The 15827-nt window shown below is 43.2% G+C and overlaps 2 protein-coding genes across 3 annotated transcripts in view; one reads left to right on the plus strand and one right to left on the minus strand.

Moving 5' to 3' along the window:
* Sgtb (small glutamine rich tetratricopeptide repeat co-chaperone beta) overlaps positions 1-6351 on the minus strand; it is a 37887-nt gene extending 31536 nt beyond the window's left edge. Inside the window, exons 1-2 of one of the 2 annotated variants that reach the window (XM_013126669.3) lie at positions 6144-6351; positions 4929-5036 (exon numbers count right to left, since the gene is read on the minus strand). In XM_013126669.3, the coding sequence (XP_012982123.1) occupies positions 4929-5028 (100 nt within the window). In that variant the 5' untranslated portion in view covers positions 5029-5036; positions 6144-6351. Of the gene's footprint in view, positions 1-4928; positions 5046-6143 lie in introns of both variants that reach the window. The other variant, XM_005065580.4, reaches the window with a different exon arrangement.
* Positions 6352-6500: 149 nt separating this feature from the next.
* Positions 6501-15827, plus strand: part of Nln (neurolysin) — a 91555-nt gene continuing 82228 nt past the window's right edge. Inside the window, exon 1 of the mRNA XM_005065581.4 lies at positions 6501-6737. Coding sequence (XP_005065638.1) covers positions 6697-6737 — 41 coding nt within the window. The 5' untranslated portion in view covers positions 6501-6696. The remainder of the gene's footprint in view (positions 6738-15827) is intronic.

Here is a 15827-nt window from a genome sequence, read left to right on the forward strand (position 1 = left end):
AGAGCTAAACAGACAGGATAGATTCATGACAGAAACATTCTATGGGGAGGGGTTGATGAATTTCTGCCCAGTAGACTTAGAAACCAAGAGAAAGACCAGATAAATACAAGCCTAGGATTATGGAATTTAATTCAACAAGTACATGTGGACCACCTATCACATGTCGGGCCCCTTTCTATATACCGGTGGTATACCGGTGAATCATACAGAATAGAACTTTAGCCTCTTGGAGCAAAAGATGAGAAGAAGACTGTAAGTAAGAAACAAGGGTAAGGAGGATGGAGAGGTTGGGAGATGAGCAGGGATACATATTTAACTTAGAGTTCAGGGTAGGCCTCCTTGAAAAAGAAATGTGGCAGACTCTAAGGGGATGGAAGTGTTATCATGACAGCAGGTACAGATGATGGGAGGCTATTCCAGGCCAAGGAAACAGGCAGAGCAAAAGCCTTAAGGCACAAGGATCTGATGCCTCCCCAGTAAGGAAGCTAATTTGGCTGAAATCAAATGAAAAACAGTAGGGGGACAATGTGTCCAAATTCTATAGATCCTTTATACAATGACTAAGCAACATAGGAGTTCTGGCAAGATTCTACATAGAGAATAACAGAATGGATGAGTTTGGGTAGTTCAGGGAGCCAGGAGTGGTAAAGAAAGACCAGCTAGGGGTTATCAGAGTAGAATGAGAAATAAGCAGTTTCAACCAGGGGAGATTCCAGTAGTAATGGTAAAAGATGTTTAGCCTTAAATTTTATTTTATGGTTTCATTTGATTGATTTTTGCAGTACTGGGAATAGCAGGGCACACAGGCAAGCACTCTGTGACTGGACTATATTCCCTAATCCCTGACTCAAGATGCATTTGGGATGAATAGACTTTTAGTCCTGGTGTGGTGGTGCACACCTTTAATTTCAGTACTCAGGATGTAGAAGCAGGTGGGTTTTTATGAGTTTGAAGCCAACCTAGTCGGTAGAGAGAGTTCTGGCCAGAGACACACAATGGGACATTAGGAAAGGACAGCCTGACTTCTGAAGGCACAGATAAGATCTATTAACAGTTAGAAGTAGAGAATGAGAAAAACAAGACCCTAGAATGATGCCCAAGTTTTTGGGCCCAAGCTAAAGGAACACTGGAGCTGCTCTCCCTGAGAGAGGGAAGTTGTGGATAGAACAGACTTTAGGTGGGAGGACTGTGAGTTCAGTTTTGGCAATGTTAATTTTGAGATGCCTACTAGACTTGCAGGTGGAGATATGTGGTAGGAAGCTGGATATAGAAGTCTAGGTTTAGAAGAAAGGTCTGGATTGGGGTTACAGTTCTAAGAACTGTCAGCATGTAAATTTAGGGGTACCCCAAGCAAATAAGCTAAATACTCTCACCAAAGAAAGGAGTGAAGATAGTGACAAAAAAATCAGTCAGCTATAGGCATGACAGTTCAGGAAAAACGGAATCAGCAATGGCGAGAAAAAGCAAGAAAGGAAATGAGGTGATAACCAAGGGATTATGAGATGTTCTAGAAGAGAAGTAAAATACACGAGAATGGGATGAAGGAAAGAATTAGTAAGTCAGATAAAGAATAGGAACAAACTGTTTAACTAAACACAGAATCACTAATGCCCTTAATGAAAGTAGAATGGATGGAGAGAAAGGATTAAAATTCTTAACCTTAAGAAATAGAAGAGTTGGAGAAAGCGAATATAGACAACTCTTTCAAACAGTTTTGTTACAAAGGAAGACCAAAAAAAAAAAAATCAGAGAAGGGAGACTGGGTACAATGACAAGAATATCCACTTGAAAGTATTATTTTTATTTTATGTGTATGGGTGTTTTAATGTATGTATATGTATGTATATATGTTAGTGCATCACATTTGCACTTGGTGCCACCAGACATCAAAAGAAGGCACTGGATCCCCTGGAGATAGAGTTAAAGACAGCTGTGAGCCACCATGTGGGTGCTTGGGATTGAACTCAGATCCTCTGGAAGAAGAGCCAGTGTTCTAAACAATTGAGCCAACTCTCTAGCCCCCCCTCAGAATTATTTTCCTGTGTGTGTGTGTGTGTGTGCACGAGTGTGTGTACCAGTTGTGAACAGGATGCTCTCAGAGAATAGGAGAGGGCTTCCCATCTCCCTGAAGCTCTAGGGCTATTGGTGGGAGTGAACCACTCAACATGGACTGGGAACCTAACTCAGGTCCTCTAGAAGAACAGCAAGCGCTCTTAACCACTGAACTGTCTCTCCAGCTTTATTCATTTTTATTTTCCTCAGGTTTTTTTTATGAAAGAAGAACAAATGGTTCAATAATGATTAGGTAGAAATGATCCAGAGGAGTGAAAATTTGATGATATACACAAATCCTGACTGGTGAATAGGATAGGACAAATAGGTCAGTAGAGAGATGTCTCTGAGAAGGAAATACAATGCTCCACTAATGGTAAAAGGCTAGCAAATAGGCAAAGCATGTGGATACTGATAGTGAGTGAATGTAAGGAGTGTGAAAGTTGAAACATGTTGTTTTCTTAATATACATATGTATACATATACATATATATACACACACATATTACAGTGAAGGAAGCATCTATAGATAAAGGCTGAAGCAAAAGTCTGGGGTTTCAGAAGATGAAAGATTATTAAAATGACCATGTAAGATAACAAAAAGGACGAATGAATGGATGAGGGATAAATACGCTTATCACCCAGCTGCACTAAAGGTATGCTTAATGTTTTCAGTCATGACTAATATAGCCAGTCAGCAAAACTGTACATTTTGCTCCATTAATTTATAGTTAAATGGATAGGGACACTGAGTAGGTAGAAAATTAAAATTAAGGTTCTTGTTTCTCAAAGCAGAAGTACAAGAAAATATCATAATGATCCGCCACAGAATTTAAGCGAGAAAGACATGGGGAAAGTATAGGAGCAACAGATTTGAGGGGTGGTGGGGTTGTTCAAGGAATTGTTGGGATGTGGATACTAGAGGGAGTGTGCTAGAAACACAGACAGTAGAAGTCAGAAAGTAAAATACTTAAGACAGAGATTGCTGGTGGAATACAAGTTGAGAATGATACGGTCTCGGAAAGGGGTTCTGCATCTCATCACCTTACACCTTAGATCAGACAGTTCTTTGTTATCAAGACCTGTCTAGGGCAGTGTTGAGTGTTTAACATCATCTACGGCTTCTACCCATGAGATGCCTCAGTAAGACAAGCCTCCCCAATGGTTGTGACACTCAAAAATGTCTCCAGACTTTGCAGAATGACCCTCAATTCAGAAACACGACCTAGTACATAACCAAGTGGTTGAGATCGGGGAGGAGAAATGTGCAAGGAGCCAGAGGAAGAGAACTGCGAGAATCGTCCTGGAGTTTATCAGGGTTGGAAAGAGCGAAGATGGGAGCAGGGCTTGCAAGGGTGACAGTGTGCTGAAGGGACAGCAGTCAAGTGAAGCAGATGTCAGAGATGACAACAATTAGGGGAACGCATGACATAATCTGGTAGCAAACCTCAGGGCTGATGAAACACAGCTCCACAACAGTGGTAAATCTGGAGCTAGAATGACGGAGCCTCTCCTAAGGCATTTTTAAATGTCTAGAAGGTGGGCAGACACCTCCACATGACTTCATGTTCAATTAAATTAGACTCACAGAGTCAAAAATAGGGGTCAGTCACAAACAATTGGCACCATTTCTGACTCCATATATAACAAACAGCTGAAGGCACATATTTTTGGCTGAATGCCATTCTAAAAATAGGGCATAGCATCTTGGTTTTTAAAATACTCTTGATTTTCTTTCTGCTTCATAAAAACACCATACTGCCTTAGATTAGCAAAGAAGCATCTTCTATTACGTGATCGCCTTCCTCCGTTCCCATAGAGAAATCACAGCCAAGACTTTCCTTGATGGCCAAACTACCTTCATCTTCACACAGTCTGGCCATCAGGGAGGACAAAAAGACCTTAATATTAAACGGGCTCATTTGCAATGCCCTACCACTGTGCCTCACCTGCTCCTCTCAATGCCACCTGGAAAGACATCATCTCACCAGATGATCTAGAACAAATGCCCAACTTTGATTTGCACCTACTTACAGTGTATCTACAAAGAAAGTACGCAGAATTAATAGGTGAGTCCCCTCTATAGGAGAAGCAACCTGAAGATGGAAAATTCAGACTGAACTGCTATTTATTAAGCTCTCCCCGGTGTGCTCTCAGTGCAACAGTTAAGTCTGCAGACCACACACAGGCTTACTGAACTTTCACAAGCCCATCGACCCGCACCATTCTCTCTTCCTATAGCTATAGTGAATTACAATTCTACAATACATAAACATGAAGCACAAAGATGGTACTTCTCCAGTCCTGCTCAGCTTTACAGATTACTGAATCCAAGATTTAAAGCTCACATAAAACAAGGGCAAAATCCTCTCGTTTCCCCAAGTAGCATTTGCTGGAGCTCAGTCGTGGTATAATTCCTTAGATTTTTTTACATAGTGCTATAGCAATGACTAAGGTATTTTCAAGTGTTCTTCTGAATGAGATCCTCTCCTTACCAGAAAAATGAGGGAAAAAATCTTTAAAGTATGGACTGGGATTTAAACCTTAGCTTTGTAACATAGCAACTGTCCCGTTGCTTAAAATTATCTGATCTCATTTCTTCGTCTGTTAAGTGGGAACAATGGTAACTTAGTTCCCCTGAAGAAAAATTTCCCTAGAATATGAATGACATACTTCTGATAGTAATTTTTCAGTAAATAAACAATAGTCCTATTTTTTAATTAGCTAAAACAAGTCTCAGAAAATGGAAACAACACATCTAGTTAAGCCTCTCAACAAAATATTATGATTTTCCTATTAAAATCATAAGCTTGGGATTGTAGCTATTTTAATCTTTCTCTATAATTATGACATGAACACAAAGAACGGATGCCTACCTTCCAAACTCTCTTGTTCATCTGAAGTATATGCATCCATCTGACTTTGTTCCCGCAAGAAACGAATAACTGCATAAACCAGAGGCTTGACCGATGACATTTTAGAAGCTTAAATACCTCATCGATGAAAAAAGAAGAAAAATCAATGATCATACATTATGTTAAAAGCAATAAAAATATTCATTATCTTGATCTCTTCTCTCTTTAAAGCATCAAGAAAGCACAAGATGTTACAGTAATGTATTCCACATGTTCATTCAAACCCAGCACTATTAAACTATATTAAAGCTTGCCTCAGGGAAAAGACATGTTTTCAAAACATGTATAGCAAAGCTTAGAACTCATCCTGTCTTAACAATGCATAAGATACAGACACAAGAAAGTATAGGGGTGCAGACACAAAGAATTACCTTTGAAAGGCCTCACTTTTAATTGAGGAGATTTAGTACTGCTGACTCAGAAGGCGAGCCACAATGACCATCTTCCTTTATTTCAAGAGGTGTGTGTGTGTGTGGTTTTTTTTTAATGTATTAATAATTTACACTCCACTACTTTTGTAGGTTGAGAGTTACTTGCTGACGACAAGGCTCTGTGGAAAGGTTGTTCAACCATTGAGCACTATTGTGAATAAACAGTGTTTCCAATTTAATCTACACTGTTCAAAAATCACCGTCTAAAACGACGGATTCTACAAACCGACCTGCCCAGCCTGCAGTAGCTGTGCTCTCGTGGACAAGCTGGAAGCTCCTGGCCGCGTTCATTCACATGGAATACTATGCATCCAAACAGTGGCGCAGGGCCAGGCGGCATTAATGGCTTGTTTCCACTAAATCGTATCAGCAATCTGCTACCCAGGATCCCTAATTCACAGCCAGGGTGTGGTACTGGACGCTGGGATGTTTATTGGCTTTGTACTTCTTTTAAAGCAGAGCCGAGTCTTTAGGCCAGAGAGGTTATTATACATACTCACTAAGGCCCAGGCAGGGGGTAGAAAGGGGAAACAGAATGGGGGGGGGGGGGATTGGGGGAAGCTGTCCAACCTCCTCCAAGTTTCCCCTCCTACATCTCCAGTCACATCCACCTCCCACTCCATGGCCCCCTCCCCGCTGTACCCCGGCTTTGCCTCAGCCCAGACCGGGTTTTCTCGGGGTGCGCGGTGCAGGCCTCCATCTGGGGCTGCAGGAGACGCACCCTTTCCGGATAGAAGCCCCTTACCAGGCAAGAGGACACGAGACGACGGCTGCGGGTCGGGGGGGCGTCGGGAAGTGGGTCCGCCTGCCCCCGCGGTCCTCGGGCTCGAGCGGCGCTCTGGATCGCAAAGCAGGTCGCGTCTCCCAAACTTCCCCGGCTCACACACCGCCGCCGCCCCCTCAGCCCACCCGGCTGCTCGCTAGGCTCTCGGACGCTGGGGCTAGCTGGATCCGCCCCTGGGGCGGAGCAGGGCACCGAGTGGGTGGGGGTGGGGGCGGGACAGGACGAGAGGCGGGGCGAGGGATTCGGGGCGGGGCGAGCAGTAGGACAAGGGAGGAGCCGGCCTGGGGAGGAGCCGGATGCAGGGCGGGCCTAGGGGGCGGGGCCGCGGGCGGAGGCTTGGGGCTGCAGCACGTGGGAGGGCGCTGGCGGGGCTGGCCGCTGCGTTCTTGAGGTCTGGTCTCGGCGGCTAGGCCCACTCTCCTCGGCTCCCGGGCCCGTGGACTCCACCGCCCGCCTCCCGCACCCACAGGCCGGAGGACCACGCGCCCGCTGCTGCCGGCCTCCCGGCGCGCCCATGATCACCCTGTGCCTTTCGGCTGTGCGAGGCCTCCACAGGTAACGCCAGTGGGCGGGTTAACCTTGACAGTGGGCAGGGTGGGGTCGTCTGTCCGCGAATTCCACGGGGCCTGATGCAGCCCTATTGCACCCCTCCGATGCTCCTGGGACTGTCCCTTCCCTCTGCCTGCTTGGTGGACCCCGTAGAGACAGCTGGCACGGCAACCTGGGGCCACCTTTCCCTCCTGGCTTCCCTCAAGAGGCCATCCTTGCCCCTTTGTTTGGGATTGCTTCAGCTGCAGTCTGTGAGAACGGTGGTTCACAGACCCAACCCAAAATAAGTACCAAAAGACAGGCGGACGTTCCCTTCAGAACTGCAGACCTGATACAGAAAGTGCCGCAGCTGTGGACTCGGGAATAAAGCACTTCCATATGCGCCTCATGCACTTGTTAGCGTTCCGGGCGATTCATGTACACCTGGGACCGTTTTGATTTTGATACTTATTTCCGTCCATGCTTTCTAACTTCTAACTCTTGTTTTTTTTTTTTTTTCTTCCTTCCCATAAAACATTCGGCCTCTTACCCTGGCTGGGAAATTGGCTTGGCCCAGAATTGTTGCTTGGACACGGTTTGGGGCAGCCTAGGCTGCTGCTTCGAATTGCTTCCTAGCACTGCTCTAACCACACCCCTCTGCTACAGACCAGTAGCAAAATGGTGAGAGAATTAAATTCTTCAGAAACAATGCCTCCACTTCCCCCATTGCCAAATCTGCCCTACACTGAAATTTCAAGTGAGACTTCAGCAGGGAAAAGAGAACTTTGTGGGGTTTGTAGATGTGCACGAAACTACTTTGAACCGTCAGCGTTTCTGCTTTTCCTAGTTTCCTATTGTGCTTTGCCACTCATCTGCGTGGATCTTTGTGTTCCTTAGTCCTCGCTGTCATTGTGCACCCAGGGGACAGCAGTGATTCGGAAGAGTTCTTGTGGTGACTGTGACTATTATTTGGGCTGCATTTGTTGTTGTTGTTTTTCTGGTCTCCTGGAAGGAAGTGGCATAGCTGTGAAATGAAGCTGTACCTAGAAATGAAGATCTTCACTTAGAAAAGCAAGAAGACAATACATTTCCATTACAAGGCAACTAGCACTCTTCTCTAACTTTTTAATATCAGAATGCCTTTATCTTTCAAAAATTGCTGAAAGCCTAGGAACATTAGTTTTGTTTTTGTCGAATATATCTGCCCATAGTTAACCATATAAAATTAAAACTGGGACAGTTTTAAAGGATTAATGTGTTTATCGACTAGTAATAAAATACATTGCATGCAAATTTTTCCATTTGTCTGTCAGTGGACGATGAAGTGACAATACAAAATAGCTTGATTCCCACATAAACCTCTACATTTAATCAGTTTCTTTGTTTTATTTTTATTTAAGAAATTTTTACATCATGTTTATATGTAGTTGGAAAGAGAATATTTTAATAGCTTCCTGCAGTAACCATGGGCAGATACCACACCAAAGTTGGACGGATGGTGGTTTTTAAAGGGTGGGCTGTAGAGTGGAGTGGGGAGTATGTACCATTGTGTTCTTCTTACTCTGCTCCATTGAAGTCCACCTGGTATATCGTACATCCTGAATGGAGAGTGTATTCTGCCTAATTTCGTACATTAATCACAGTTCATTTGAAAATTGGTGGTTGTGTTATGTAGTTCTTCTGATGTTGACATATTTTGTTGTATACTGTCAAATGATCTCATTCCTCCGTGCTGTCATCCATTTTATTAGAAGTCTTCAGTGTTCACTGTAGTGGATAGGATTCTCTAAATTCTAGTTTTCATTTGAAAGATGGAACTTTATTAGTGACATATATTCTCATATTTTTTCTTGGAGTGACAAGCTCCCTTTTGTTATTTTTCTGGGGATTTTTTTTTTGTTTTTTGAGACAGGGCCCTTGCTCTGTAAAGCTTGTTGTGGCCTTGAATTGACGACCCTCTTGTCTCAGCCCCCAGTTGCTGAGATGACAAGCCACCTCACACACCTACTGTAATCTGTTGGACATTTAAGTCAGAGCCACCTGGGACTTTTGCTTGTGTCGAGTGCTGGCAATTGAACCCAGGGCCTCACACTAACTGGGCAAGCAGACTAACAGCCAGAGTTGTTACACAGAGAAACCCTGTCTTGAAAAGCCATAAATAAATAAATAAAGTATTGTAATTAGGTATAGTAACACATTTCTGTAATCTGAGATTGGAAACTGGGACAATAGAATCAAGAACTGAAGGCCAACCCAGGGTACATGGTAAGACCTAGTTGCAAAACATTTTAGTCAATTAAAAAAAATTAAAGGGTATTCTATGAAAAGAAAGGGAGGGAAAAAAAAGAGAGATTTTTGGCTCACAATTCACTCACCTTCACAGATGCTTTGATTTGAGCAGCCAGTTCCTCCAAAATACCATTATACTTGGGTGTTCAGAAGTACTGTATGTGTACCCGGCCATATGGACACACTGAAGGGTTGAGACTTTAGAATAAATAATATTTGTAAGCAGATTCCCCTGTGTCCCAGCAGTCACTCCTAAATAACCACATAGAGATTTATTATTAATTATAAATGCTGGACTGATAGCTTAGGCTTGTCTCTGCCAGCTCTTACAACTTAAATGAACCCATTTCTATTAATCTATGTGCTGACCAAGGCTCATTTACCTCATCTATGAACTTCCCATGTTGCTTCTTCTGCATCTGGCTGGAACTCCTCAGACTCCTTCTTCCCCAGCATTCTCTCTACCCTGAAAATCCTGCCCAGCCATGTGCCAGTCAGCTCTTTATTAACAATGATAGCAACATATCTTCACAGTGAACAGAAAGAGTACTCCACAGCAGATATTTAGTACCTCAGCAAGAATATCCTTCAGTGCAACTAAGATTCTTTTTAACATGAGTGGCCTTGAATTTGTCTACCAGTGGTAATCATAGTTTTTGAGTTTGAAGATGGCAAGAGATTTTTCACCATTGCTTTTTGTTATCACTGCAAATGTCTGTATGACAAAACCATTGTGCTTCAGTATTTGAAAGAGTCTTAGGATAAGAAATAGAATTTGTAAACCCAAGAACATTTATAGCTTATCGTATTGTTTTCTAAAACTGTATAGGTTGAGTGATGGCACGGAGGGCAGAGTGCTTGCTGTGCAAGGCTGAGGTGCTGAGTTTGGTCCACAGCACTCATGTAAAGGCTAAGACATTCTGTCCACAGCTCATGTACAGACTAAGACACTGTCCACAGCTCATGTAGAGGATAAGACACTCTGTCCACAGCACTCATGTAGAGGCTGAGCCACTCTGTCCACAGCTCATGTAGAGGCTGAGACACTCTGTCCACAGCACTCATGTAGAGGCTAAGACACTCTGTCCACAGCTCATGTAGAGACTAAGACACTGTCCACAGCTCATGTAGAGGCTAAGACACTCTGTCCACAGCCCTCATGTAGAGGCTAAGACACTCTGTCCACAGCACTCATGTAGAAGCTAAGACACTCCGGGAAGAGTGTCTGCAATATTGGGGGTTGGGAGTGCAGGTGGAGGGAAATAGGTGGATCTCCAGAGCTCCATGGCCAGCTACTCTAGCTGAATTAGTGGACTAGGGTAAAAAGCAACGAGAAAGGTCTCCAACATTGGCTTCTGGCCTCCATAAGCACACTTGTGTACATACAAACACATATACCTTTATACACCAAAAAAAAATTCAAGTTATAACACACCATCAAAATATATAAATGTGATTTCTCTATACTTTTGCCAATACCTCGGCATTTAAGTATTTTTTATCCTTACCAGTATGGAAAGTGGAAACTTCTCATTATAGTTTATATTTCCTTATTTTTTGTGATTTATTAGGTGAATATAATTTCTTGACAAATTCAGGGCTGTGGTATAGAAACAGACAAAGTAATTTGTTTTCTGATGTAAAAAGATCTTTTGAAAAAAATCTTAGAAAGTCAAAATACAGTTATTCATAAATTTCAATAATTTTTTACATGTTTGATTGTAGTTAAATGAAATTGAGATTGTACCCCTAAGTCTAACACATAGTAACCTCCACAGTTTTCGGACAGTAGTGCCAGGAAAAAAATTGTTCAATAAAGAAAGGATTTGAAGGTACAAATATCAAGAAGCCAAACTAAGTTTATTTGTCAAAAACATAGATAAAAAGAAGTTACAAATGGGAATTTTGTTGTGATACCTTTTCACTGCTGACTTTGGTCAAAAAAATCATGTTGCTTTTTCAAACTTAAATATAATCTTTTGGTTGAGGCAAAGTGCAGAACTTCTGTGAGAAGGAAACACCTATACTAAAGATGTGAAGAACCAAGGAAATTCATGTGTGTCTTATGAGGATTTACATGCCAAGGTGTGTGTTGCAAAGGGCATGTCTAGACTTGGGAGGCTGGATCCAGCATGCCAGAGTTTGCCTGCTGCCTCTCTCTGTCCCTGACCAGCACTGTGTCTTAGGCTAAAGTGTTTTATCTGTGACTGTTTCCTCATCGGTAAATTGACAACTTTCTAAATGCTGTCTGTCTTCAGTCACCAAATATTTGAGGGTGTATTAGGTCCCATAATCTCTTATAACTGAGGGACATAGTGAACAGAGCAGGCAGAAATCTTATGTTGGGGGAACTTACCTTCTATAAGGAGAAAAACAATTAAAGAAAATTGATGCATATTAGATAGAAAAACCACATTTTGCTATTTTTAGAGCAGGGAAAGGAGAATATTCAGTATTGAATGGGAATGAAATTGTACATAATGGCCTGGTGAGGTCCAGACAAAAGGTGACATTTGAGCAATGATCCAAGAGAAACAGGAAATCCCAGGAGCTGAGCATTCATCAGAAAATGAAAAAGGCCACAACGGTGATGTTTATGCTGTGCTGGAGAAAGTAATGTCAGGAGCTACGACAAGGAAAGTATGTTCATGTTTCAGATTCAGAGATGATAAATATAAGGCGTTTTGGAAGTTATCAGGCTAGATCCATTCCTGTTGCCACACTGGTGCTTTGTAACTAAACTTTCCGTGAGCTACAATAAGTGTTTGATGTTGTGAACTAATCTTTGCAGTGGTTGGGCAGTGCTTTGGTCTTGACTTCTTGTACACCTACCATTGGCTGTGTGCTGAGTCGGCAACTTGACAACTTATATGATTAGGGATGGTAAGGTAGCTACTGCTGGGGGACCTGACTGTCATTGGTGTGATCTCTCATCCAGCAGGGTTCCATGAGAGAGTTGACATATGAAAGGCTTATGTTAATGGGGAAGTGAAATGCTGTCAGTCTGTCACATGTCACTAGCTAAAGCAAGTCCCAAGTCAAGCTCACATTTGTAGGTGGCATGAATGTCCTAGGGTAGGAAAACTAAGTCCTTTTTAGCAACAGTTCACCCTACTGTCACTTAGCAAAATTTTGTTGAATATTAGTTATTATTTTTGTGTCTGTGAGTTGACTGTTCTTTTATGTTAGAAGCTTTTGAGTTTAGACAATCAAGAGCTCCTGGTAGATAATTCAGGGTTTTTTGTTTGTTTGGTTTTCTTTGTTGTTGTTTTGAGATTTGAGATTATTGCTTCATTTTTCATTTTTGCTTTTGATCTACAAAACTTTAAAAATTGAATGGATCAGGTATATCACTCTTTTCCTTTATGATTTATGTCTTTGGTCCCATGCCTAGAAACCCCTTCTCCACTCCAAGATCATAAATTCTTCAAATCATTTTCAACTTCTCTAATATTTTTACCATTAAAAATGTTATTTTGTGTCTGTCTATTGCATATGTCATATGGGGTGGTGTACCCAAGGAGGGTGTCAAAGCCCTAGAGCTAGGGTTACAGGAGGTTTTGAACTGTCCAGTGTGGGTGCTGGGATCCAGAAGAGTCCTTGGGAAGATCAGCGAGTGCTCTTAACTGCTGAGCCATCTCTCCAGCCCCCTACTTTTTATCTTTAGTTTTATTCATTTACATCATTTATCTATCATAAATGTCTTAGTTAGGGTTACTATTGCTGTGGTAAACACCATGACCAGAGCAACTTGGGGTGGAAAGGGTTCATTGGGCTTATGCTTCCACGTCACAGTTCATCATCAAAGGAAATCAGGACAGGAACTCAAGCAGGGCAGGGTCTAGGAGCTAAGCTGGGGCCATGGAAGAGCTTCGAGCTAGGAGCTGAGGCAGAGGCCATGGAAGAACGCTGCTTACTGGCTTGCTTTCTGGGGCTTGCTCAGCCTGCTTTCTTATAGAATCCAGGATCATAGCCTGGCATGACACCACCTACAATGGGGTGGGCCCTCCCTCCCCATCAATCGCTAATTAAGAAGATGCCCTTCAGGCCTGCCTGTGCCCCAATTTTATGAACGCTCCCTCCTCTCTAGCTCTAGCTTGTATCAAGTTGACATAAAACTGAACAGTACAACTAACCCCATTGTCACTTTGACACACACATCACTTTTCAATTAGAATCTTTCCTTTCTCATTCATACCCAGAATGGCACATTCATATTATTATCACAATATAAAACAAATAACTTTAAAAGGCCCACAGTCCTTACAAGTTCAAACCATTGAAAGTTCAATCTCCTTAAAATATCCAGTCTCTTTAAAAATCCAAAATCTCTCAACTATGGGCTTCTGTATGCTGTGAGATATTTGATTACAGTGTGTAAAGGTATGTCACTGTAATTGGTCTGATAAAAGGCTAGATGGCCTTTCTCTAAGCAAGAGTTGTAGACGGGACTTCTGGACAGAGAGAGCTCTGTGAGAAGAGGGACAGGGTTGCCAGCCAGACATAAAGGGAGCAAAGCATGCAGGAGGAGAGGTAAAAGCCACAAGTTGCAGGGCGTTGGTGGCGCACGCCTTTAATCCCAGCACTCGGGAGGCAGAGGCAGGCGGATCTCTGTGAGTTTGAGGCCGGGCTGGACAGACAGCCTCCAAAACAATACAGAGAAACCCTGTCTCGTAAAACCAAAAAAAAAAAAAAAAAGCCACAAGTCTTGAGGCAGCATGTAGATGAATAGAAATGGATTGATTGTAAGAGCTAGTGGACAAGCCTAGGCTATAGGCCGAGCTTTTATGGTTGATGATAGGTCCATGTGGTTATTGGGAAGCTGGCAGGTAGGACAGAGAAACACTGGTTACACCTGTAAAAATAGAAGTCAAATTAAGTTACTTTCTTCCTTCAGGAGGGAAGAACCAGGGCACAGGCAATCAGATCAAAGCAAAACCTAACACGCAGCAGTTTAAATAACAACGCTCAAAGTCTGGGATTCACCCACAATTTTCTGGGTTCCTCCAAGGGGCTTGGATCACTTTTCCTGCTCTGTCCTCTGCAGCGTACACAGCTGTTTTCTAGGCTCAGGCAGGCTCCACTCCACTGCTGATACTGTGCTTGGTGGTCATCCCATGTGTGGTAGTTTGAGTGTAATTGGGTCCCATAATCCGATGATCTAATAAATAGGGAGTGGCACTATTAGGAAATGTGACTTTGTTGGAGTGTGTATGGCCTTGTTGGAGGAAATGTGTCACTGGGAGCAGACTTTGAGGTTTCCTATACTCAGGATACCTTCCAGTGTGTCAGTCAACTTCTTGTTGCCTGCAAGATGTAGGACTCACAACTAATTCTCCAGCACCTTGCTTTCCTGCATGCCACCATGCTCCCAGCCATGATGTACTGAACATCTAAACTATAAGTAGGCCCCCTTCAATTAAAGGGTTTCTAAGAGTTGCCATGGTCATGGTGTCTGTTCACAGCAATAAAAACCCAAACAAAGACACCATGGTACTGACATCGACACACTGCTGGGGTTTTTGCTGCAACTGGGTGCACTTTGACCAGTAACCTCTCCTAGTCTCTCTTCACCATGCCAAGCCTCAACTTCCGTGCATGACCCCTTCAGTCCTGGGCCTTGAACTGCTACAGAGGTGTCACTTTCACCATTGGCTTCTCCTGGCTTCTCACAGTGCCAAGCATCAGCTGCTCTCTATGACACCTTCATGCCTTCAAAACCAGCACCACCTGGGTGACACAAGTTCAACTGCCAGTGCAAGGCACAACCTTGGCCACCTCTCAACACAGCTTCTGTGTGCTGCCTCCAAGGAAACACTTCCCAGAAGTTCCACCTCACTGATGCTCCTCTTAATCACTGCTAATTCTTCAGCCCCAGCTCCACAGAGCTACATAATCTAATTCAAAATAACAGATGGCCCCAATAGAGTATTTAAACTTCCCTCTGAAGCATCACCAGCCTGGTCTCCATCTTCTGCATTGCCCCAACGCCCTCAACATTTCTTCTTCTTCTTCTTCTTCTTCTTCTTCTTCTTCTTCTTCTTCTTCTTCTTCTTCTTCTTCTTCTTCTTCTTCTTCTTCTTCTTCTTCTTCTTCTTCTCCTTCTCCTTCTCCTTCTCCTTCTCCTTCTCCTTCTCCTTCTCCTTCTCCTTCTCCTTCTCCTTCTCCTTCTCCTTCTCCTTCTCCTTCTCCTTCTCCTTCTCCTCCTCCTCCTCCTTCTCCTCCTCCTTCTCCTCCTCCTTCTCCTCCTCCTTCTCCTCCTCCTTCTCCTCCTCCTTCTCCTCCTCCTTCTCCTCCTCCTCCTTCTCCTCCTTCTCCTCCTTCTCCTCCTTCTTCTTCTTCTCCTTCTCCTTCTCCTTCTCCTCCTCCTCCTCCTCCTCCTCCTCCTCCTTCTCCTCCTTTTCCTTCTCCTCCTTCTTCTTTCTTCTTTCTTCTTTTTGAAACAGGGTTTCTCTGTATGTAGTCCTGGCTGTACTGGAACTCACTTTGTAGACCATGCTGGCCTCAAACTCACAGAGATCTACCTGCCACTGTCCCAAGTGCTGGGATCCCTCAACATTCTTGTCTTCCAAGCTTCTACAGAACGAATGGCCCACTGAACTCTCAACACAGCAATACCCACTATCCTCGTACCAACTTGTCTTAGCCAAGATTTCTATTGTTGCAATGAAACACCATGATGAAAGCAGCTTGAGAAGGATTTTTTTTTTATTCAGCTTATACTTCCACACCACAGTTCACCATCACAGGGAGTCTAAAACTAGCCAGTACAATAAGGGTTGACTGACTTCTTTTGAAACAAGAGTCTCACTATATAGATCAGTTTGC

The sequence above is a fragment of the Mesocricetus auratus genome, unplaced genomic scaffold (assembly GCF_017639785.1).
Source record: "Mesocricetus auratus isolate SY011 unplaced genomic scaffold, BCM_Maur_2.0 Super-Scaffold_100020, whole genome shotgun sequence".
Lineage (NCBI taxonomy): Eukaryota > Metazoa > Chordata > Mammalia > Rodentia > Cricetidae > Mesocricetus > Mesocricetus auratus.